Consider the following 23,376-nt stretch of genomic DNA (forward strand, 5'->3'; position numbering starts at 1 on the left):
TCCATGCAGCCCACAGGGCTAAATTGAGACTTTTTAGGTTGGAGATGAAGGCCAGCTATGTTCCAATCCTACCTTCACTCTTCAGTATTATTTCTCTCTGATCTCTTACCCCCACCCCCAACCCCTGCCCTCTGTTCTTGCCAGGCAGGGCTCCGAACCTTGGCTCACACCATTATCCTTCCAGGGAGGTCCTCTTGCTTCTCTGAATCTCCCTCTGTCCTTCAGGGCTCCATTTGGATCCCATCTCCTCCCTGATGCTCTCCTTAAAGACCCTACTTCTCTCCCTCTTTTTTTTTAGAGGGAGGAAGGCAGGGCAATTGGAGTTAAGTGACTTGCCCAAGGTCACACAGCTAGTAAGTGTGTCAATTGTCTGAGGCTAGATTTGAACTCAGGTCCTTCTGACTCCAGGGCCACCTAGCTGCCCTGCTACTTCTCACTAGTTTCTTTTTTCCTCTGTAGCTCTGCCTCTCTGTCTTCACTGGGTCCTTAGCATATTTGGCCTAGTGTCCATGTTTAAGTCTTGTCTTCCACCCTTTCACACCTCTCTCCCTCCCTCGCTGCCTCCCATAAATCTGAGCTCTGTAAGGGTGGGAGCCACAGCATCCACCCAGGATCATAGGATTTAGATTTGGAAGGAACCTTAGAGATCTTGTCATCATCATAATAACAATGATAGTTAACATTTATGTAGCACTAACTGTAAGTACTACACCATTTACTTCAATGACTATACCACTTAATCTTCCTCACAATAAGTCCATTTATTCCTTTTTTGTGACTGCAGAGGAGGCCTGAGAGGAGGGTAGCCTTACCCAATGTCATACAATAAAATGGTGGCTGGACTCACACCCAGGTGCCTCCTCTGAGTTCCCATCCAGGGCTCTGCTGCTTTTTGTCCCCAGTTCCACACACAGTGTAAGTGCTCAATAAATAAGTGATGAGTGTGGATTGATTCAGGGCTCAGCTGGGAGTTTGAGAATCACTTCAGATCCCAGAATGATTCTTCTTGTTCCACATGCTCCAGAAATAGTTATCATGATGGACAGCAGGGTACCTAAAGAGCTGGATCATCCCATCTCTTCCCCTTGGAACTATCCAAAACCGAGGCCCAGAAAAGTTACATGATTTGCCCAAGGTCACACACAAGAAGGAGGTAGCAGAGCCAGGATCTGAACCCAGGATGCCTGACTCCCAATCTAGTGCCCTTTGCCACTTCACTCCAAGATTCCACAGGTCACTGGGATCCTCAGTGACTGGTCTCTGGGCACACCTCTCCCTTGGGGGAGTGAGTTACAGTTATCTTAGAGTTCACTGCTGTCTGAAGGAGTTGTCCCTGGGGCAACACAGGGGGACAACTTAGAGCTGATGCCTGGCTGAGCCCTCTGGGGCCCACGACCCATCATTTTCCTTCTGTGTTCAGTGTCCCCGATGCCACTTAGTGCTTAGCTTGGACCAGATCTGCTGGGGGCTCTGGCGGAATTTCTTCTGAGTAAAGTAGAAGAGGATGGGGTCAAGGACACTGTTGGCACTGGCGAAGGGTCTCGTGCCCTTGTAGGCAGCGGCAAAGGTCTGCAGGACAGGGCAGGAAACCCCAGGAACTGATCGGACAGCCAGGTAGGCAGTCTTGGTAACATGGAACGGTAGGAAGCTGATAGCGAAGGCTGCTACCACCACCACAACCATGCGAGCTGCCTTCCCCCGCTTCTCAGCCACAGCTGGCCCCTCGGGGCCACCTTGCTGGCAGAGACGGCGCACGAGGGGCACATAGCAAGCCAGCACAGCGCTGAAGGGCAACACGAAGCCGGTGACAGTGAGGGCCATGCCATAGGGCAGATAGTTGGCAGACAGGCTGGGAGGGCTCAAGTCATAGCAGACGGTGCGGTTCCGTTGGATCCCTGTCTGGGCAAAGGCGATTGTGGGCAGGCACTGGGCTGAGACAACCAGCCACACGGCCCCGCAAACCAGCCAGGCTGAACCACGGCCCCAGCGTTTGTGCCAGGTGGACAAGGGGTGGCATATACCCAGGTAGCGCTGGAAGCTAATGCAAGCCAGGAAGAGGATGCTGCCATGGAGGTTGGTGTAGAATTGAAAACGGACCAGGCGGCAGGAGACGTCACCAAAGGGCCAGTGGTCGCCCTGGGCGTAGTTGTAGATGAGCAGAGGCAAGGAGCAGGTATACAGCAGGTCTGCAAAGGCCAGGTTCAGCATGTAGATAGTCGTGCGGGTCAGTGCCTTTCGGGACAGCCAGATCTGCACGATGACGTAGGAGTTCAGGGGCAGACCCAGAGCCAGCACCACCGAATATACCACGGGCAGAAGCACGTACTTGAAATTCTCATGGAAGACACAGGAGGGCGGGGAGCCTGGAGAGCCAAACGTCGTCGTGGTTGTCTCATTTCCTGGCTCCATTTCCAGGGGACCTGTTGTGGCTCTGAAGGACCAGGCAAGGTCAAGGCTTCCTACACCTGGAGAAACAACAAAAGCAATGGGAAACTCTTTAGGGACACAGTGAGGCTTAGCGATGATTGAGGCAGCTTAGCCTTTCAGATGGAGAGACACCGGTTCTAGTACAGCCCTGTCACTGCTTTGCTGCATGAACCCAGGCAGTTCTCTCCATCAGTTGGTTAACAAATATTTATTAAGCTCCTACTATATGCCAGGTACTCAATGTGCTAAATGTTAAAAATACAAAGGAAGGCAAAGGACAATCCCTGCCCTCAAGGAACTCAGAGGTCTGATGGGAGAGACAACAGGCAAACAAGTGATGTATGAACAACATACATCCCAGATAAAATGAAAGTAATCAAAAGAGGAGAAGGCACCAGAATAACCAGGAATTGGGAAAGGCTTTAGGTAGAAGGTGGGATTTTAGTTGAGACTTGAAAGAAGCCAGGGAAGGCAGGAGGCGGAGATGACTGGGGAGAACATTCCCAGCACGGGGGAGAGCTTGTGAAAATGGTCAGAGCCAAGGGAAGAAGTGTTTTGTTGGAGGCGGTCAGTGTCCCTGGATGACAGGCTACAAGGAGGGGTAATGGTGGTGGTAGTGTAAGATTGGAGAAGACTGGAAATGTAGCAGGGGTGTCAGGTTAGGGAGAGCTTTGGGTGCCAAACAAAGGATTTTACATTTGATCCTGGAGGTCATAGGGAGCCACTGGAATTTATTGAGGATGGCATATGATAAGGTCAGCCCTGAGCTTCAGAAAATTCAGTTGGACAGCTGGATAGAGGCTGGACTAGAGTGGTGAGGCACCTGTGGGTAGCAGGCTATTGCAATTATCCAGGCATGAGGTGACGACAACCTGCACCAGGGGTTGGCAGTGTTAGAGGGGAGATTAGGAAGGAAAGATTGGACTTAGAGTCCCCTGACTCCAAGGTGGCAGGGGAGAGTGCTTCTGTTTGCAAGAATGAGCATCTCCGGTCGTCCTGATCTATATCTGGGCACTGGACCCAGATGGCTCCAGAGGAAAGAAGTGAGGCTGGTGACTTTGCACAGTCCTGTCCCACTTAAATCCAATTCACTTGCATGTCATGGCATCACCTCCACGATGTCATGGCCCTCTTTGAGAATGAAGGACAAACAAACAACAACAACAAGGATGTTGGATGAAGGAAGGCAGAGTCTAAGGGCTGGCAGTGGGTTCAGAGGGCATTTAGCTCCCTCTTCCTCCCTTCCAGGGCAGGAAAATCCTTTACAAGAGGGGTTCTCAAACTAGGCTCTTCTCACCCCCAAAGCGTCTATGGATAGATCTCAGGGGGACTGTGAACTCAGGAAAAAAATACACCTTTATTTTCACCAACCCTGTAATGGAAATTTAAGATTACCTTCAATTATTTAAAAATATAATTCTGAGAAAGGGACCCATAGACTGAGTCTGACTGCTGGAGAGGTCCATGACATAAAAAGGATACAGATCTCTCCTCTGCAGCTTTTCCAACAGGGGGGTCATGTAGGTCTGGCTGAATACCTTCCATGATGGAGAACTCAGTTTTTCCAAAGGCAGCCTGGTTATCTGTGGAACAACTTTCTCTGTCATCATGTTGAGCTGAAATCTGCACACACACACACACACCCCCCCCCCCCCCCCCGCCAAGACCTCTCCCCAGTGCTCCTTGTTCTTGGTCTCTGGGACCAAAGAGAATAAGTACGTTCCATCTGCCACATTTTGACAGGTATGAATGGGGTAGGAGAGGGTTGCATGCTTTGGCAAGGCCTTGAGTCAAGGCAAACAGTGAAGAGGTTGGAAAGGAAGGAGCATGCCTGGAATCCAGCAAGGGGTCCTGGCTGGCTGGTTCAGAAGGTGTGGAAAGGAGCAGAAGGAGGTGAGACTGGAAAGGGAGTTGGGGGGAGAGAAAGAAAGGTCTTAAGATGATCTCATCTTCTCCCCCCTTCCTTAGGGTTTGGGTACTGGTAACCCCAAATCCACCAACCCTTTCCCATTAGTCCAGAAGGCCCAGCTAACAAAGAGCTCTTGTTATAGAGCCCATGTGACCTCAAACAAGTAATTCAGTCTCTCTTGATCTTAGTTTTCTTCTCTGTAAAAAGAGGATAAATTGATCTCTAAGCTTAGAAACTTATGATCCCTTCTCTGCTTCTTCTTCCTTCCTTCTATCCCCATGGGGGCCTGTCTGTGTTTCCCAGGGGGAGCATGATAGTTATCATGTCAGGAAACAGTTTCCAAAAGAGTGTCAATCTTTCCATTGGACCACCTTGCCTATTGGGTATAAACAGGACTTTCCCCATTTCTTAACCCCAAAGCCAGGTGACTCTGAATGGCTTTAAAATGAAAGCTGGGCTTTGTAAAGGTGGAGAGGGGTATGGGTGTAGCATATTGCCTTTGCTGTTAGACCCAATAGACATGTTGGCTGTTTTGTTTTTTAACACCTTTTTTTTTCCTCTTTTTTGATCTTTGTTACAGGACTTGGCTCCCTGGGTAAAGGAGGGAGAGGTCTCAGTTGGGGAATAAAGGTGATATAAAAAACAAAACCTATCACTAAAAATGTAATTAACTTCCTCCCCGACTAAAGCTTGCCAGAGAGAAGGGAAGGAAAGAAATGTTTATAGGGTGCTTACTATGTGCTAGGCACTGTGCTCAGAGCTTTTTACAAATAGTATCTCAGAAGAACTGGGTCATGACCCATCCCCACTTGGGGTCATAGGGGTACAGGCCACCTGGGAAGGAAATCTCATGGGGGAATGGCCAAGTGGAGCAGACAGTGTAGAGCTGTCCACACTGGGTAGTTATTATGTTCGCTTGCTTCAGAGGACCTGTAATCTTGTGTATTACTTTGAAATCTGTATATTCTCTTCTCCCTTGTGAGGGAATGTATGCTTCTGTTGTCTGGAGTGTGAGGAGAAGGACTGGGAGGAGAAGACACAGGGGGAGGAGCAGGTACCACTTCCAGTGACTGGAGGAGGAAAACAAGGTGATTGAGGGATGGAGGTGCTGTCAGGAGATCTCGGCCCAGGGAGGCAGGTGACTTTAGGGGCCAGAAAGGTCTCAGGGGTTTGGGGCCCCATGCCAGGAGTTAAAGGAAGCTTGGATTGCAGCAATAAGGAATAAGTTCCCTTATTGGGACGTCTTTAGTGAAGCCCCACATGGGGCTTCTAGAGGAGACCACATGCTGTTCAGGCCATAGCTACATAACTGTACGCACAACACATGGCAACGCCCACATATAATATACACTCATCCTCACAACACACATACTTCCCACAATGCCCATATGTAAAAACATAATATGCAATGCGTGTACATATGGTATGTATATATGTATATACATACACATGGGCACATACACATACCATACATATGCATATACACATACATACACACTTAGTTTGTACTAGAATTGTGATTTCATGATTTCATTTTCCCTATACCAATGCATGACTCTATAATTTAGAGTCTTAAAGTTGCCTGGGGACATGAAAGATTAAACGATCTACACAGGGCCACAGGCAGCATGGGTCAGAGGTGGGATTTGAACCCAAAACTTCCTGATCTCAAATCTGATTCTCTCTCCACTATACCACAGTGCAATGTTCTCTCTGTCTCTCTCCCTCCCTCCCCCCACCTCCTCTCACACGTCTCAGTAGATAGAGAGAAGACTTGAATTGAGCTTTCTTGTGACATATCCACGGTCTGACCCTGGACAAGTTAACGTAGCCCCTCAGGGGCCCCAGGCAGCTAAGCTGTAGAGTAGGATTCTTCAGTGAGAGCTCCCTTACAGGAGCCTAACCTCCAAAAAGGGAGTGTATCTAGATTCCCAGTATCTCACCTACACAGGGAATACCCACAAACGTGGCAAGGACTGTGGGCTGTTTGTGAGACCCTGACTCTAGAGCTGACCCTGCTGCAGACTCGAGGTGTGAACTTGGACAATCCCTTATCTCCAGGCCTCAGCTTCTCTCTCTGACCCTGTGCTCTATATGACTAATAGCACCAGGGACCAGGGAAGTCAAATCATTTTTTCCAAGGTCCTACAGCTAGAACACAACAGATACAGGATTTGAACCCAGGTCTCTTCAGATCCCATGCTCTTAGTGAGGCATTTTCAGGTTCACCCCACGCTTCACTCATGATTGCCCTGGGAAGCAAGCAGGCTAAGTATTTTTAGTAATGGTGAGAACTGACCAATGCAGTTTGCTAGAGGGGGCCTCCTCTCCTGCACGTAGGTCCCTCTCCCAACGAAATGACAGGTCCAGACACCAACATCCACCTTCCTCCACTCCATCCCAAACCCCTTACCTTTATATAATACTTTAAAATTTGCAAAATAGTTTACACATATTCTCTCATTTGAGCCATAAAACAACCTTGTGAAGTAATAATTCCAAAGATATTCCCACTTTTCTGATGAGGAAAAATGAGGCTCAGAGATGTTAACTGACTTGCCCACTGGCCATCCAGCATCACAGGAAGGATTTGAACTTAGATCTTCCTGACTTCAATCCCTGTACTCTTATCTACTCCATCACTTTGCCTTTTTTATCACCATCTCTCTTTAAAAAAAAAAACAACAGATGAGGAAAGCCCCCTGCTCAATAAGTTTCTGTGGCTCCCTCTTTCTTCTATTGTGACTTGCCAGATCACACCGGGAAGCCTGATTCTAAGTCCAATTCTCTGTCACCTCCCTGTTCTGTCTAGGATTACATACCCACGTGAGCCCCCATACAAACACAGTAACATAGATATGATGTGCTAGCCACAACATGTGATGCTTCAGGGGCACTCTAGAGAAGGGGTTCCTTACCTTTGGCCTTGAGGCATCAGCTCTGCTCCCCTCCTGGTCTGGGATGTTTCGAGGTTCTGCCCCCTGGAAGCATCCGCCCTCAGCCTGCCTTGGACTATCCTCCGCCCAGCTGCCTGATCAATTTTCTTTTCTGCTGCCTGGTCCAACTTGGCTAGCTGAAATAGTCCAGCATGTGGCCTTCTCCCCTCCTCCCCTCTTCCTCACCCACGCCCCCATCCAGCCTCAAGACCATGCCAAGGCCATAGCCGGAAACCAATCTCAGGAAGTGCTCGACTCAGAGCCTGGAGAGTCAGAGAAAAAAGACTCATTCCCAAAAAATCATCTCCTTCTGCCCCCGCCCCTGCCCTGCCCCTTACCTCGTGGTGACTTGAGATATGCATGGAAGAGGGTAGGCATCAAACCTACCAGGCAGGAGTCCCACCCTAGTCCTCCCCCTTCTCCTCAAGCAACAGCTTCCCTTCTCTGAATTTCAGTTTCTTTATCTGTCAAATGGGCTAGTAAAATGCTGTGAGGTTCTCTTAATGGAGGCCCCGAGGCTGGCAGCTGTTGGTCCCGTGGGCTCTTCCTCTTTCCAGTGTTGGCAGGGGCTTAGCGAAGAACGGGCTGGAAGGATAGTCTAAAAAATTCAGTTCTGTTCAGTTTGTAGAATTAGAGGATTTCTAGCAGGTGGGGCCTTCGGAGGGCATCTAGCCTGAACTCTGATTTTACAGATAATAATAATGATAGCTAGCATTTATCTAGTACTTTAAAGGGTTGGAATCTGCTTATGGATGCTGATGTCATCCTCAGAACAACCTGAGGAAGCAGGTGCTATTATAATCTCCATTGTATGGATCAGGATTTTACGGTTGGGGAAACTGAGGCCCAGAAAAGGAAGGGATGGGGCCTAAGGTCACACAGGCAGTAAGTGGAAAAGCGAGGAGATGAGCCCAGGTTTTGTCTTGTTTTTTTTTTTTAATTCTAAATTTGGTGTTCTGTGTGTGTGTGTGTGTAATTATTATTACTAAGGACCCAGTGTGGTGCCTAGCCCTTTGTAGAAAGTCCAGGCCATCCACGGCTACTCTGAAACTAACCTAGGCCTTTATTCTCTCAGGTTCTCACCACAAACACACTTCCTAGCCCCTTTTCCTCAAGAGAACGTGGTATATGGACTAGTGGTTAGCGGTCTGAACCTCTTCTCCTCCTCCTCCTCCCAGCTGGAGAAAAGCTCCCTCCCCTGTGGTCAAGCCCAGAGAGAGGGGAGGCACAATGGGAAGAAGGACCAGAGCTCTTCCTCCCTGGTTTCTCAGAACAGCCTCTGTGACCTTTGACTCTGACTCTGGGGCATTGGGGAAGACATCCAGGCACATTGGTTAGACCAAGACCAGCAAAAGGTCAAAGGATGTGGGCTCCATTGACTCACTCATACCTATATTGGTTGCTCATCCATCCATCCACCCATCCATTTATTTACGTTTGCTTGCTTATTCATTTCACTCACTCATTCTTCATTCCTTCACTTCATTCACCCTTCATGCATTTATTTTTTTCACTAATTTATTCCTTCACTCATTCCTTCATTTGCTCACTCACTCACGCATTCAATAAGTATTTCCTAGTATACCCACTGTGTGCTGAGCCCTGTGCTAAGTTACCCAGTGGGAGAGATGAAATGTGTAAGTAGCTCACAGTCTGGCCTGTGGGATGCTGAATACTCCAGGTGTGTCTACCAAGGACCTGGTTAGCCAGTCTGTACTCATAGCCCTGTGTGCCTAGACTTGGGCCGAGCTCCAGTGTGGGCAGGAGGGGGAGCCTCGGGTCCAGCTCTGCTCTAGAGGGAACTCCCAGTCTCATGTCCTGAAATGAATGGGCTGTATATTGGTAATTGGGGGGTGGGAGGGAAAACAAAGGGATCACGGTACTTGTCACATTCCCCCTTCTCTGATTGGTCTTACAAAGGCAAGGTTGAACAGTCAGCAGAAAGAGCCCTGGGCTTCAGGTCAAAAAAGTTCTTTATTTGGGTCCTGATTTCATCACAACTCTGGGCAAATGACCTTGACCAAATGCCTTTTCCTCCTCCTCATTAAAATGGGGACAAGAACATATGTCCTCCCTGCCTCACAGGGCTGTTGTGAGACTCCAGTGAGATGATGAATGTAAGGTGCTTTGTATTTATAATGTCCTCCAATGATGATGATAATGAGGACCATAGATTTAAAGCTAGAAGGAAATCTCAGAGGTCACACAGTCTCGAGAGAGGTGTCAAACTCAAGGCTAGATGCTGTCTCCCTAGCGCAGCTGAACCAGATGAAAATGCGTTTGGGAAATGCTTAACAAAAGAAATAAAAATACAATGCAGCATACATAATGTTAATTTGTGGTTTTCTAAGTCAATATGTGGCCAGCAGGAGGGATCTATTTCTATCTGAGTTTGACAGTATGTTTAGTGCATTAGACTTTTTCATATTACAGGCGAAGAGACTGAGGCTCAGATAGGCCGAGTGACTTGTGACTTGCCCAAAGTCACACAAGCCTAGAACACAAGACCCAGAACTTGGAATCCACTTGCATCCCACAGCTCCCTCCTCTACTCTGACTCCTGATCTTCCTGGCTTCCTTTAAGTCCCAACTAAAATCCTACCTTCAACAGGAAGCCTTCCCTAACCCCTCTTCATTCTAATGCTGTCCTTCTCTTAATTATTTCCTGTTTATCTTGTAGATAGCTTGCTTTGTATATATTCCTTTGATTGTTGTCTCCCCATTGGATTATAAGCTCCTTGAAAGCAGAGAGTTTTCCTTCTCCTTCTTCCAAGGCAATTGGGGTTAAGTGACTTGCCTAGGATCACACAGAGAGTAAGTATCAAGTGTCTGAGGCAGGATTTGAACTCAGGTCCTCCTGACTCCAGGGTGGATGCCAACTAGCTGTCTCATTTTTGCTTAGCAGTACCTGGAACACAGTAGGCACTTAATAAATGTTTATTGACTTGAAAGTCAACATTTTTTCTAATCTCATGTCTAGAGTGCTTTGGGATTTAAAAGTACTTTCTCCACAGCAAACCCCTCAGTGAACTATGTAGCCCTAGATTGATTATCACCATTTTGTAGATGAGGAAGCCATTTTAGAGAAGAGAAATGACTTTTCCAAGGTCACAGCTAGTAAACAGCAGTGATGACTCTCTAAAGTCCAATGATCCAGGTCAGGAAGCTAGGCAGTGCTAGAGTGCACAGATTGCTGGGTCTGGGGTTAAGAAGACCTGAGTTCAAATCCAGCCTCAGATTTTATCCAACTGTATGACACTGGGAAAGTCACTTCACCTCTGTCTACCTCAGTTTACTTGCATGTAAAATGGAGCTAAAAATAGCACCTACTTCAAAGGGTTATTGTGAGGATGAATGAAATAATATTTATAAAGTGCTTTGTAAACCTGAAAGTATTATCTAAATGCTAGCTATTGTTATTATGATCTCAAACTTTTTTTGGTTGTACACACCAGATTGGTTAAAAAAAAATTGAGCAGGGGCAGCTAGGTGGTGCAGTGAGTAGAGCACTGGCCCTTGGATCAGGAAGTCCTGAGTTCAAATCTGGCTTCAGACACTTGATGCTTACTAGCTGTGTGACCTTGGGCAAGTCACTTAACCTCAATTGCCCTGCCTTCCCCCTTCCAAAAAAAAAATTGAGCAGGTAACACCAATATATGTGGATTTATTTATTTGTAAACTCTTCATGTACTAATATGATATGAAATTCACTCATAAGATAGAAATGTAAAATGGGAGAAATAAAAATGAAATAATATTTGATCCTAGAGGCAGTAGGAAGCCACTGGAGTTTAATGAGTAGAGGAGTGACACGGTCAGACCAACACATTATGGAAATCGCCTGAGCAGCGGTGTGGAGGATGGGCCAGAGAGTGAAGAGACTTGAGGCGGGGTGACTAGTTAGACTTGCAACACTGGTGAGAGGTGATGAATGGGGTATGTGTTGGGGGGAGTGGCTGAGTAAGAAGAAAGATGGGAATAGTTAGGAAAGGTGCTGGGAAGGTAGAATGGACAAGATGTGGCAGCTGATCGGATGGGGACGGGATGCAAAAGAGTAAAGATAACATGGGAATTTACAAAAATGGGTGCAGGGAACGATGATGGCTCCCTTGGCTTAAACACAGGGAAGTCTGGGGAAAGAGTGGGCTTTGGGGAAAAGATAATGTAGAGATCCATGATGAAGACTGAAACCCATCCATACCTGGGTCACTTATCCTATATGACTCGCTCTGTCCTACTGAAAAACATTGGGGTGGAGGTGAACTTTGTAGACCACTGCTATTGACTATATAATTGCTAATGTCCCTGCGTGACCCTGGGCAAGTCACTTAACCACCGTCTACCTCAACTATCAAATAAGGACCATAATAGCACCTTCTTCCCAGTATTGTAAAAGAAGCAAATGAGATGTTACTCAGTACAGTTCCTGGCGCATAGTAGGTGCTTGATAAATACTTCTTCTCTTCCCCCTTCCCTCCTTCCCCTTCCTGCTCTGACAGGTGACAACATGGAATAATAGAGAGAACACTGGTGGGGCGGGGTTGGACGCCTTTCTGGAAGCTTACCAGCTGTGTGACTCTTGGCAAATCTTTTAACCTCCACGGGCCTCTGTGTCTTCCTTCGTAAAATGAGGGATTCAGGCTAAATGTCTGAAGTCCTTTCCAGTTCTAGATCTGTGATTTGATATTTTATGTTCTTTGTTGTTCAGTCGTTTCTGACTCTTTGTGATCCCATTTGGGGTTTTCTTGGCAGAGATGCTGGAGAAGCTTGCCATTTCCTTCTCCAGCTCATTTTACAGATGAGGAAACTGAGGCAAACAGGGTTAAGTGACTTGCCCAGGGTCACACCGCTAGTAAGTGTCTGAGGCCAGATTTGAACTCAGGAAGATGAGTCTTCCTGGCTCCAGGCCCGGCACTGTATCTGATGCACCGCCTAGCTGCCCCAGGTTTCTTCTATTTCTGACATCCTTAAGTTCTTTCCAGTTCTGAGATTCTACATCTTACCTAAAATACTGATTTTAATATTTCCACATACTCCTGCTCCAGAACCTGAGGATGGCAGAGATTTAAAGAGTCTAGGACTAGTCCACTAGGTGTCGCTAATTGTAAGTTGAAGATGCCTACAGGTCTCAGACCAAGGCTGAGAGTTTTATCCCACTGCGTATTCCTCTAGGGATCAGGGATCATGGTGTCTTTGTGAGCTGGAAATGTTTCAGAATGACTTCGACTTGACCGCACAACTCTTCAGGGAGCCAGTGAACCACAGATCCCAAGAATGCCAGGGCTCATCTAGTCCAAGTGTTTCACTTTACAGATGGGGAAAACTGAGGCCCAAAGAAGGGCAGGGATTTGCCTAAGGTCACATGTTGAGTCATTGAGAGAGCCTAGACTAGGATTCCAAAGACTTCATTCCCATCTAGGATTTTTTTCCCCTGTTATTCTAGGATGCATCCTGGTAATCTGAAAAGATTGTAGGTTTAGGGGTGGGATTGAGAAGGCCCTTAACGATGACTGGGTCTGTCTTCATGCCTGCTGTTCTCATGATGCTGAAGGCAGCTAAGAACCCATGGTGTTTTAACAGCTGCCTTCCTGCCTCCATCTCTCCTATCAACTTTAGAGCCCAGGGCAGAGTTCGAAGCCTCTCTCAGAGACTCCTTCCTGAGCAGAGTAAGACACAGATTTGTTGTTGTAATTGTTTAGTCGTTTTGAGGGGAGTCTTGAAAGAGGCCAGGGAAGTCAGGAGGAGAGGGCTCCAGGCATGGAGGACAAATAAAGGAGAATGATTGAGAAAAGGAGAAGATCAATTGTGGTAGTGTGTGGCCCAGCCTCTAAGGACTCCCCAGAAGTCCAGACAAGGGAGGGATCACTGTGGTTTGGAGCAGTCACAGAGGGCTTCTTGGAGGAGGTAGGACCCTGAGCAGAGCCTTGAAGGAAGGGTAGGATTTAGAGGTTGAGAGAGGAGCCAGGAGAGAATTCAAGGTATTGGTAATATTCTGAGCAAAACCTCCGAGGTGGAAATCATGGCACAGTATAGAAAGCAGATTAGGAGTCTGAGTGGCCCTGAGTTCTGGGTCTTGCTCTGCCCCTACCTCGTGTATGCCTCAGTTTCCCCATGTGTGACGTGAGAGGAATGAGCTAGATGATCACTAGTAGCCCCACAAATATTCTGTGTCTTAGGCTATGAGGTCCCTTTCAGTTCTGACATGCTATATCCTAAGGTTAAGATTTTGTGTTTGAAAGCCTAGATCACTGTGACAAATCTAAGAAGATGAGACTTAACAGGGAAGGGAGGGAAGGAAAGGAAGGGAATGAGCATTCATAAGGCACCTACTATGTGCTGGGCACTGTGCTAAGCACTTTACAAATATTATTTCATTTGATCCTCACAACAGCCCTTTGAGGTAGGTGTTATCATCCCCATTTTACCATTGAGGAAACTGAGGCAAACAGTGGTTAAGTGACTAGTGTCTGAGACCACATTTGAATTCAGGTGCTCCTGACTCCACCCAGTGCTCTATCCACTGAGCAACCTAGCTGCGTCCTAGGCAAACAGAGGTTAAGTGAATTGCTAAAATCATACAACTAGATAAGGGTCTGAAGTCAGATTTACATTCAGGTCTTCCTGACTCCAGACCCAGCGCTGTATTTACTGCACCAATGAGTTGCCTCAATAATAATGATATCCATAATAAGGATAAATGTAAAGTCTTTCATCTAGTTTAAGAAAATCAGTGTCACAAGACAAGACCTGGGAAGCATATGTAGATGTTAGTTCCTAAGGAGAATGCCTGATGGTTTCGGTGGGCTGCAAACCCACTGAAATGAGTGTGGGCCAAGGGTATGACACAGAAGCCTAAAAGGCTAGCACAATCTGAGGCTGCAGTTAAGAGGTGTAAATTTACGGGACTAAAGAAGTGATGGTCCCATGGTCCTCTGCCCTGGTCAGGCCATGTGCAGGATGCAGCATTTGCTTCTGGGCACCACATTTTAGCAAAGACAGCAATAAGCTGGAGAGAATGGGGTCCCTGGGACAAATGAAAGACCATTGGTTCTTCTTGACCTCTATGCCATATGAGAAGCAACTGAAGGAAATTGAAGTGTTTAGCTCGGAGGAGAGAAGGGGAAGGGATCTTGATAGCCATCATCAGGTGTCTGAAGGGCAATCATGTGGAAGACATGTTCTGTCTGGCCCTAAGGGCAGAATAAGGAGCCATGAGGTGAAGTTATAGGGAGATAGGTTTACCCTCAATGTGAGGAAGAACCGCCCCATCTATAGAGCTGTCCCAAAGTGGAATGAGATGCCTAGGGTGGGGCAAAGGGGGAGTTGGATAGTGATTCCCACCTCACTAGGGGTCTTTTTGTTTAACCTAGCCTTAAATGACAGAATGGGCATTGCCTCAGACAAACTGAGACCTGGGAAAGACCTTAGCTTAAAAAGACCAAGGTCCCCCACTGATCTATCTTGCCACTGGGCTCAGATGACCCTGGAGGAGAGAGTGAGGCTGGAGACTTTGCACAGCTCTGCCTCACTTTAATGCAATTCATTTGCAAGTCAAGACACCACCCTCCCGATGTCATTAGTCCTCTTTGAGAAGGAAGGACAACTAGCAATCATTAAGCAAAGGTTGACAAACCCTTCTCAGGCATGTGGTATAAGGGACTGGCCAAAAGGTGCGGCCTAGATGACCTCTGAGGTCCCTTCCCACTACGGGAGTTTGTTTTCTTCTGCTCTGACATTTTTCATTCTTAGAGTCTAGGTTTTTAACAAGAAAACAATGATTCTCAACGTCTGACAAATTTGGCCTTAGCCCTGAAGAGGGGGAAAGGTCGAGGAGGGCATGAATTTGCTAGGGCATTCTCCCCGCTAGGCTCCTGAAACCTCCAGTCTTAGGCAGGAAAGGCTGAGACTGAATTAGCCACAAGCAAGAGAGCCAGCAAATAGGTCAGAGAAGGCCAGAAGGCTGCCATTTAGTTAGTCTGGACTCTTCTTTCCTCTCCCACCCTCCAGGCCCGTGACTCTGCAGGCTTTGTGGCAATCTCTGTTTTTGCCTTTGCCTTCTCAGCATAACCCGGTTTCATGAGATTGTGAAACCTGGGGTTAATTGGACCCTACCTCTAGGAAGGAGGGGAACTCCCCAGAGCAGAGCAGCTGCCCTCTCTCCCCTCCCAGCTTGGGCAGATCATCGGGACTGAGGGACTGTGGGGAGGCCAGAACCACAGATGTTGGAGGGGCTGAGGTTTGTACAAACAGACATGCACCCTGGCTCACACATACTCAATCACCCTCAGACTTTGGCCCCAAAGACACACAGAGTTAGTAGCAGAACCAGGATTTGGATCCAGCTCTCCTACCTGCCCTCAGATCCAACATTTTTTTTTACTCTATAAGGAAGCTTGAGTTTCTCTATAACCTTGTTAAATACTAAACTCTGTGGTCCCAGATGTCTGCTCCCTGGGTTTCTAAAAGCCTAGTTGCCAACTGAGGTTGGACATTGCTGACCTTTTCCCATCTGTCTCTTCACTTCTAGTACTCTGGCCAGGCTTACCCATGGGTGGGGTGGGTGGTATGGCACAGCAATCACTCCCCATGGCAGAGTGGGAGGATAAGGGTAAGGACCAGGAACAGCCTGAGAGTAAACAGGCTCAGAAAGTAGAAGAGGCAACTGAAACAAATGGGAAGGAGCCCTTTTCTGCCGTTGCCTTTGGCCAGTTGTGTGACTTTGAATCATTTCCTTTCTTAGATTTTAGCTTCTCCGTTTGTCGATTGGAGATGTTGGACATTCAAAGGTTCTTAACTTGGTATCCATAGACCCTCAAGGGGTCTGTCAATAGATTTCTGGGGTTTGTGAACTTGAATGGGAAAAAATTACACCTTTATTTCAATAGAATCGGTTTCTTTTGCAATCCTATTTTTTATTTTGTATATTTAAAAACCTTATTCTAAGAAAGTTTTGTAGGCTTCAGGAGACTGGCTGCCAAAGGGGTCCGGGACCCAAAAGAAGTTATGAATCCTCGGGACAGTTTCTGCCTTTGCCCAGCTTTGTCTCACTCCAATCCAATTCGCACAAGTCAAGACATCACGGCTTGCGATGCCATGGGTCCTCTTCCAGAACTAAGGAAGAACAACACCACAAGGTTCCCTCCAGCTCTGGCATTCTGCATTCTAGGACTCTCAGGATCTCTGGGGAAACAGTCCCCTCCTCTGGTCATAATCTCTTGCCCTTCCATTTCTCCCTCTGCCTCATACCTCCTAAACATATCATTTCTTCTCTCCATGATCTCTAGTTCTGGAATCCTTCTTTTTCTCCAAGACCATCACCCCTGCTGTGGCCTCACTTTTCTCTCATGGTCTTGGTCCCATAGGTTACCGGGTCAACCATCACTGGGTCAGTCAACTAGCATTTATTAAGTGCCCACTATGTGCTAAGTGCTGACTGTTGTATGCTGTCCTCCATCCCCCATGACTCCAGCTGCCCTCTGCTCTGGCCACCATTCATGCCCTGTCCACCTTCGACCCCGGCCCAGTCCTACCATCTGCTTTCTCTGCTTGTACTGCTGAATGACTGAATGTTTCTCGGGGGATTTACGCAGCTCCTATGTCTTCTTTCCCACCAGCTGCATGCTTTTGGACTGGGCTCCACTCATCATCCAGGGAGACTACATCAGCTGTGGTACTCACATCCCATCAGTAGTCTCTGCCCCTCTGACTGGAAGGCTGGAAAATGGAGCTAAGGGCTCCTCCCCAAATCTCCGTTTAAAGAGGGCCCTCGGGCCAGCCCCCTCTCCATTTTCCTCTCAGCTACCCTCTTTTGGACCGAACCCCATTGTGCCGCTGCTCCAGGGACCCTCCCTCTCCGCCTTGCCCCCTCCTTCCCTTTTGCGGCTTGTCTTCCTCCATCAGACTGTAAGCACCATGAGGGCAGGGACTTTGAATCCCTAGTGCTTAGCAAAGTAGACACAGAAATGTTAATTGACTGATTGGCAGCAAGGTACAACGGAAAGAATGCTAAGTTTGGAGTCAGAGGCTCAGAGTTCAAATGCCCCCCCTGCCACTTCCTATCTGATTGACCTTGGGAAAACCATTTCACTTTGGCTCCTCTTCTGTAAAACAAAGCAGTTGGACCAGGCGGCTTCTAAGGACTCTGCAGGAATCCTTTTACTCAGTCCTTTCCCCATCTCTTACTTGGAATGCCTTCCCTCTGAAATTACCTTCTATTTACCCTGCACATATCTTCATGTATGTTCAGAGTTGTTTGCGTGTTGTCTCCCCGTTAAAATGTGGGCTGCTTGAGGGCAGGGACCATATTAATGCCTTTAAAAAAATTCCCAGCCCTTAGCACAGTACCTGGCACACAGTAAGCACTTAATATATTAAATTGTAAACTCCTCGAGGACAGAGACTGTCTTTCTTTTTATTCATTGTATCCCTAGTGCTTGGCAAAATGCCCAGAACATAGTAGATGCTTAATAAATGTTTACTGGGTTGAATTAATAAATGTTTGTTGTCTGACTGACAGCCTGGCTCTGGCCCACCTATACAGGCTTATTTCATATGACTCTCCTTCATATAGTATATAGCCCAGCCAAATTGGCTTACTGGACAGTAGGCAAATTTGGCATTCCATCTGCCACCTTTATGTCACTGTACTCATTGAAGCTGCCTTCAAGGCTCAGTTCACCTACAGAAAGTTTTTCCTGATTCTCCTAATAGCTTGGGCTCTATCTCTGTTTCTCTTCCTCCCCATCTTTTCCTTCTCTTCTTCCTTCTCCTCCCTCTCCTTCTCCTCCTTTTCCTTTTCCCCCTTCTCCTCCTCCTCCTCCCCATCAATTTTCCCCTCCTCTCCTCCTTTTCCTCTTTTTCCTCCTTCTTTCTACCTTCTCTTCCTTATCCTCCTCTTTCTCCTCCCTCTTCTCCTTCCTCTCTGTCATCTTTTTCCTCTTTCCCCCCTCCTTCTCCTCTTCTTCCTTCTCTTCCCCCTCCCCAATCATCTTCCTCTCCTTCCTCTCCTTCTCTTCTTCTTTTTCCTCCTCCTCCTTCCCCCTCCTTCTCTTTTTCCTTCTCCCCCTCTTTCTTCTTCCTCTCCTCTTCACCCTCTCTGTCATCGTCATCTTCCTCTTCCTTCCCCCCCTCCTTCCCTTCCTAATTATCTTCCTCCTGTCCCTCTCCCTCCCCATTATCTTCCTCCTCCTCCCCTTCTCATCTTCTTCCTCCCCCTCCTTCTCCTCCCTTTCTTCCTCATCATTTCCTCCTCCTCCTCTTTCTTTTCCAATTATCATATATCTGTTTGCTTATTATCTCCTCCCAGAAGGCTGTAAGTTCTTGCTGGGACTTACAAGGCAGGCATTATTTCTTGTTTTGGCTTTGTACCCTCAGCACCTAAACAAAATGGGCACATCATGCTGCTTATTGGATGAGATCACAAGTTGCCAGGTGAGCTCCCCCGCCCATTCCTACCAGTGTCCCAGGGTTTCTGATTCCCCCCTCCTCTCCAGAGGTGAGGATGACTTTCTGGCCTCTTGCCTCAAGTACAAAAATTCCTGACTATGGCTTTAACTCCAATCAACTTTTCCATCCTTCTTTCATATCATCTCCCTACATACACTCTGTTCCAGCCCAGCTGGCCTAGTCCTTGTTCCCAGAACCCAGAAGTCCATCTCCCACCTCTGCATAGACCATCTCTCACCTCTGCATAGACCAGCCCCAATCTCTGCATAGACCATCCCCCACCTCTGCATAGACTGTCCCCCACCTCTGCATAGACTATCTCCCATCTCTGCAAAGACCAATCGCTATGACTGCAGATCCAGTACTTTCTCTGCTCTGTCTCTTCCATTTGCTTCAAGGCTCTTCTCAGGTGCAACTTCCTACCAGGAACCTCCCCTGATCCTTCCAGTCGTCACTATTCTCTTGCTCCTCTTGTATTTACTTATCCTTGTAAAGGTTGCATCCTTCCCAGTGGAATGTAAGTTCCTTGAGGTCAGGAGACATATTTTTAAAATGTTGTTTTTGCACCTCATGCTGTTACAGGTGGCATGACAGAGTGGATAGAACACTAGACCTGTACTGGAATTCTGCCTTGGAGGCTCGGGAGCTGTGGGATCCTGGGTAAGTCACTTCCCTTCAAGCCACAGTGACTGAATCTGTAAAACGGGGATAATTGATAAGAGCACCTATGTCAGAAGATTGCTGTGAGGATCGAACAAAGTAATGTGTGCAAGGAGCTTCGTAATCCTTGAAGTGATAAATAACTGAATGTTTAGCTCCTGTGGTTATTCACTAATTCTGTCTCATTCAAAGTAGACTACTAGTTGCTCTCAAACTTCACAGCCTATGATTTTCCACAAGCCTGGAATTTGCTTCCTCCTCATCCCTGACTCTCAAGCGTCAACTCCTTCGTGAACCCTTCCTTGATCCATCCAGATGTTCCTGCTCTCCGTCCTCAATTTTCCTTGTACCATACTTTCGTTATATGCCTTGCCGCCCTTACTGTACAATACTCACCCCATTCACAAACGCTATATGCCTGGCCCGGTCTTCTAGATTTTCCCCGAACATCATTCCATCCCCTCCCTCTACACCTTTGCACAGGCAATGTTCCCCATTCTCAGAATGTACTTTCTCTTTGCCTCCACCTGTGAGAATCCTTAGTTTCTTTCAGGGTACAATTTAAGTATCACATCCTACTTTCCTGATTCCCCCCAGCTGTTAGTGCTTCCTCATGAAATATATTTTATATTTATTTCAATTTATCAGTTAATAAGCACTTAGTATTTATTTATACTTATATAATTGCATACGTATATAATTATACTTCTGATATATAATGTGTAATACTCATCATTACGCATTTATTTTGCATATATTTTGTGAATACTCATCTGGGTACATAATTTTCCTTCTTTCCTTGGGGAAAGAACCATCCCTACATTTAGCACAGTGCTTGGTACATAATTGTTCAGTTGTGTCTGAATCTTCATGACTCTATTTGGGGTTTTCTTGGCAAAGATATTGGAGTGATTTACAATTTCCTTCTCCAGCTCATTTTACAGATGAGGAAACTGAGGCAATCGGGGGAAATGACTTGCCCGAAGTCACATGGCTAGGAAGTATCTGAGGCTGGAATTGAATTCAGAGTTTTCCTGACTCCAGGACTCCAGCACTCACTCCACTGGGCCACCAAGCACTTATAAATACTTGCTGAATGCCTGAATGAATGCAACTATATATGCATGAATCACCTCCAAACTCCAGTGGAATGGGAGCTCCTTGAGGGCAGGAGCTATGTCCTTCTTGTCTTTGTACCCCCAGCACCTTGAACAGAGCAGCTTTTTGATAAAGACTTGTTGAAGGGAATTGTTAAATTGAATTGGATCTTTTGAGCGGGCTTTTGGAGGGATCCATCCCTTTGGGTTGCATCCCTCTCTGAAGGGAGTGAACAGAGGCTGGAGAGGGGTCCGGAGCCTGGAGTTTGGAAACTCCAGGGAGGAAAACTTATGGGTCAGTATGCAGAGGCAAGGAAAGACTGAGTCACTACCTGGGCAGGAACTGATTCAGACAAAGACAGCATTGATAGGTTGTGGGAAAAGCTGTCCTAACTTTGGAGAAGGTCTTATCTGCTGGGAAACAGGTCTGGGTCCTGGGAAATCCCTGTTTTGATTCATACTAAGAATGGTACAGAGTGATAATGAGATGGGGCTCTCTGACTGGGGCTAAGACCTAACCCCAGCCCCACACTGAATACAAACACTCCTATTTGGCCCTCTAAGTCCTTCATAATCTGGCTTCAGCCTACTTTTTCAGTCTTATTTCTTTCTTACACTCTGTATTCCAGCCAGATTGACTTTTCTCTATACATAACATTCCATCTCCCACCTCCAGATCTTTGCACATGCAGCCCCTGTGCCTAGCAGGCACTTCCTCCTCATCCCTGTCTCTAAGACTCTCCAATTTCTTTGAACTCAACTCAAGTTCCACCTCTTCCTTGAAGGAAGCATCTTTCTTGCTCCCTTCCAGTTGTTAGTGACCTCCCCTAATGAAATTACTTTGCATTTAATTTGTATGTATTTTGCATTTACTTCAATTAACAATCACTTATTAAGTGCCAGACATCGTGGGAAACTAATGCAAAAGTGAGACAGTTCCTGCCCTTAAAGAAGCTATGTGATACTAGAAAACTCCAGTATATTCACAGATATGCAGGATGCAAAAGAAAAAATACAGTGATCAGGAGCATACTAATAAATGGGGGAATCAGGAAAGGTTCTATGGAGGATTTAGCATTTGAGCTGAGCTTGGGGTGGGGGTGGGGGGGTGGGGAGGGGCTGGAAGAGGCAGAGCATTCTAGGTATGGGAGAACAACAATAAAAGATGGCACAACCTCTAGGGGTCATGTAAGTGGACCAGTTCATCCAGAAATTCTTAACCTGGGGTTTAAAAACTTGTTTTGAAAAATATTTTCATAACTGTACTTCAGTGTAATTGGTTTCCTTAATAAGCCTATGTATTTTATTTAATTCATTTATTTGAAGATTGGGTCCATAGGCTTCATAGATTTCAGGTCTGTAGACTGCCAAAGGGGTCCATGACCCCAAGGTTAAGGACTGGTGAGCTAGAGAAGAGAGTTCATGAGGAGGAGTGATTTGTAATTAGCCTGGAAAGATAGCTTGGATCTGGGCTGCAAAAATGCCATAACAGATGAATTGTGCTTTAACCTAAAAGCAATAGGGAGCTACTGAGGTTTCTTTAGCAGAGGAGTGACATGGTCTGACCAGTGCTTTGGGGATTTCCCCAGTGGATGAAATGGAGAGGGAAGAGAAGGATGCAGAGAGGTGGCCAATTAGGGGAATTGATGAGTGTATAAGTTATTCTCTCCTCCACTTTTTTGTTTCTATATCCTCAATGCCTGGCATACAGTAATAAATGTTTATTGAGTGAATTAATGAATGATCCCAGGTAAAGCCCTGACCTCAGACCAAGTCCTGACTTCATCCCTAAACAGAATCCTGTTCCTGGACCCAGCCTGCTCCTGACTCCACTAGCCCTGCCATAGTCTGGCCATGCTGTCTTTCTTTTTCAACCCTACACAGAGAGGATGCTCATCCCAGCTAGTATCTGTATCTGTTAATGCTCAATCTCTTAAAGTAAATGAAACACACACACACACACACACACACACACACACACACACAAATACAAAATAGAAAAAACTTCTTCTTGTGTGAATTAGCCTCCTTCCTGAAAATGACCCCAGGCCCTTCTGGTCTCTGTGTTTTGGGGTGGCTGAGGGGGGTGAGGGGAGGGAGGAAGGACTTGTTTTCTCTTCTCTTTCTCAGTACCCACTTCTTCTTCTGTCGATGCAGCTCATCCACATCTGTGCAAGGGGGGATATGAGGGGAGGGAGAGAAGAGGAAGGGGGAGCCCAGAGGCCTTAGGGAATCAGTGGGGAAGGTTTCATTTCTCTGTAGATTTGAGCTTAGGAAAAGAGTTGAGGGAGCTATGATTAAGTCTTGCAAGGATTTTGTGCTGAGGGGAAGAGCTATATCTCCCTCAGTGGCTGTATCTCTAGATTAAGGTCTCCCTAAGGGCAGGGACTAATCTGGAGCTAACAGATGTCCAGACCAGAAGGTTTGGCTGGTTCTGGATGATTAAGGGCTGAATTCAGCCCAGTGAGGTCAGAAGAGTAGGGTCTCTGTTCCTGTTAGAAAAGCCATTAGCTTCTAAGAGACCACAGGAAAAGTGCCACAATTTTGGATATGAGCAAATAGAGGTGGGCTGACACAGCCCAGCTTGTGGATACCTTCCAGGGCTTCAGATAGGCCCATACTGCCTCAGCCCAATTAGCCCAACCCAGCTTTTGTGGAGGAGCCTCAGAAATCCCAAGTACAGCCTGAATTAGGTCCACCCTTTTCCTTAGTCCTTTGTTAAATTGCTCATTCATAAAGGATGTATAGCTACAGTTTCTCTCTTTCTCTCTCTCTCTCTCTCTCTCTCTCTCTCTCTGTCTCTCTCTCTCTCTCTCTCTCTCTCTCTCCCTCTCTCTCTCTTTCCTACCTCTGTCTCTCTCTCCCCTACCCTACTCTTCTCATCTACCTCTCCTTTTCTCTT

General features: G+C 46.8%; 1 protein-coding gene across 5 annotated transcripts in view; it reads right to left on the reverse strand.

The window, feature by feature from the left end:
- Nucleotides 1-398: 398 nt before the first annotated feature.
- The window catches only part of P2RY6 (pyrimidinergic receptor P2Y6), a 46,379-nt gene continuing 23,401 nt past the window's right edge, over nucleotides 399-23,376 (reverse strand). For 2 of the 5 annotated variants that reach the window (XM_036744517.1, XM_036744513.1), the window contains exons 2-3: nucleotides 3,966-4,010; nucleotides 399-2,465 (exon numbers count right to left, since the gene is read on the reverse strand). In XM_036744517.1, the coding sequence (XP_036600412.1) occupies nucleotides 1,417-2,465; nucleotides 3,966-3,972 (1,056 nt within the window). In that variant the 5' untranslated portion in view covers nucleotides 3,973-4,010 and the 3' untranslated portion in view covers nucleotides 399-1,416. Of the gene's footprint in view, nucleotides 2,466-3,822; nucleotides 4,011-23,376 lie in introns of all 5 variants that reach the window. The other 3 variants (XM_036744514.1, XM_036744515.1, XM_036744516.1) reach the window with 2 other exon arrangements.

This window comes from Trichosurus vulpecula, chromosome 2, assembly GCF_011100635.1.
Source record: "Trichosurus vulpecula isolate mTriVul1 chromosome 2, mTriVul1.pri, whole genome shotgun sequence".
NCBI classification, from domain to species: domain Eukaryota; kingdom Metazoa; phylum Chordata; class Mammalia; order Diprotodontia; family Phalangeridae; genus Trichosurus; species Trichosurus vulpecula.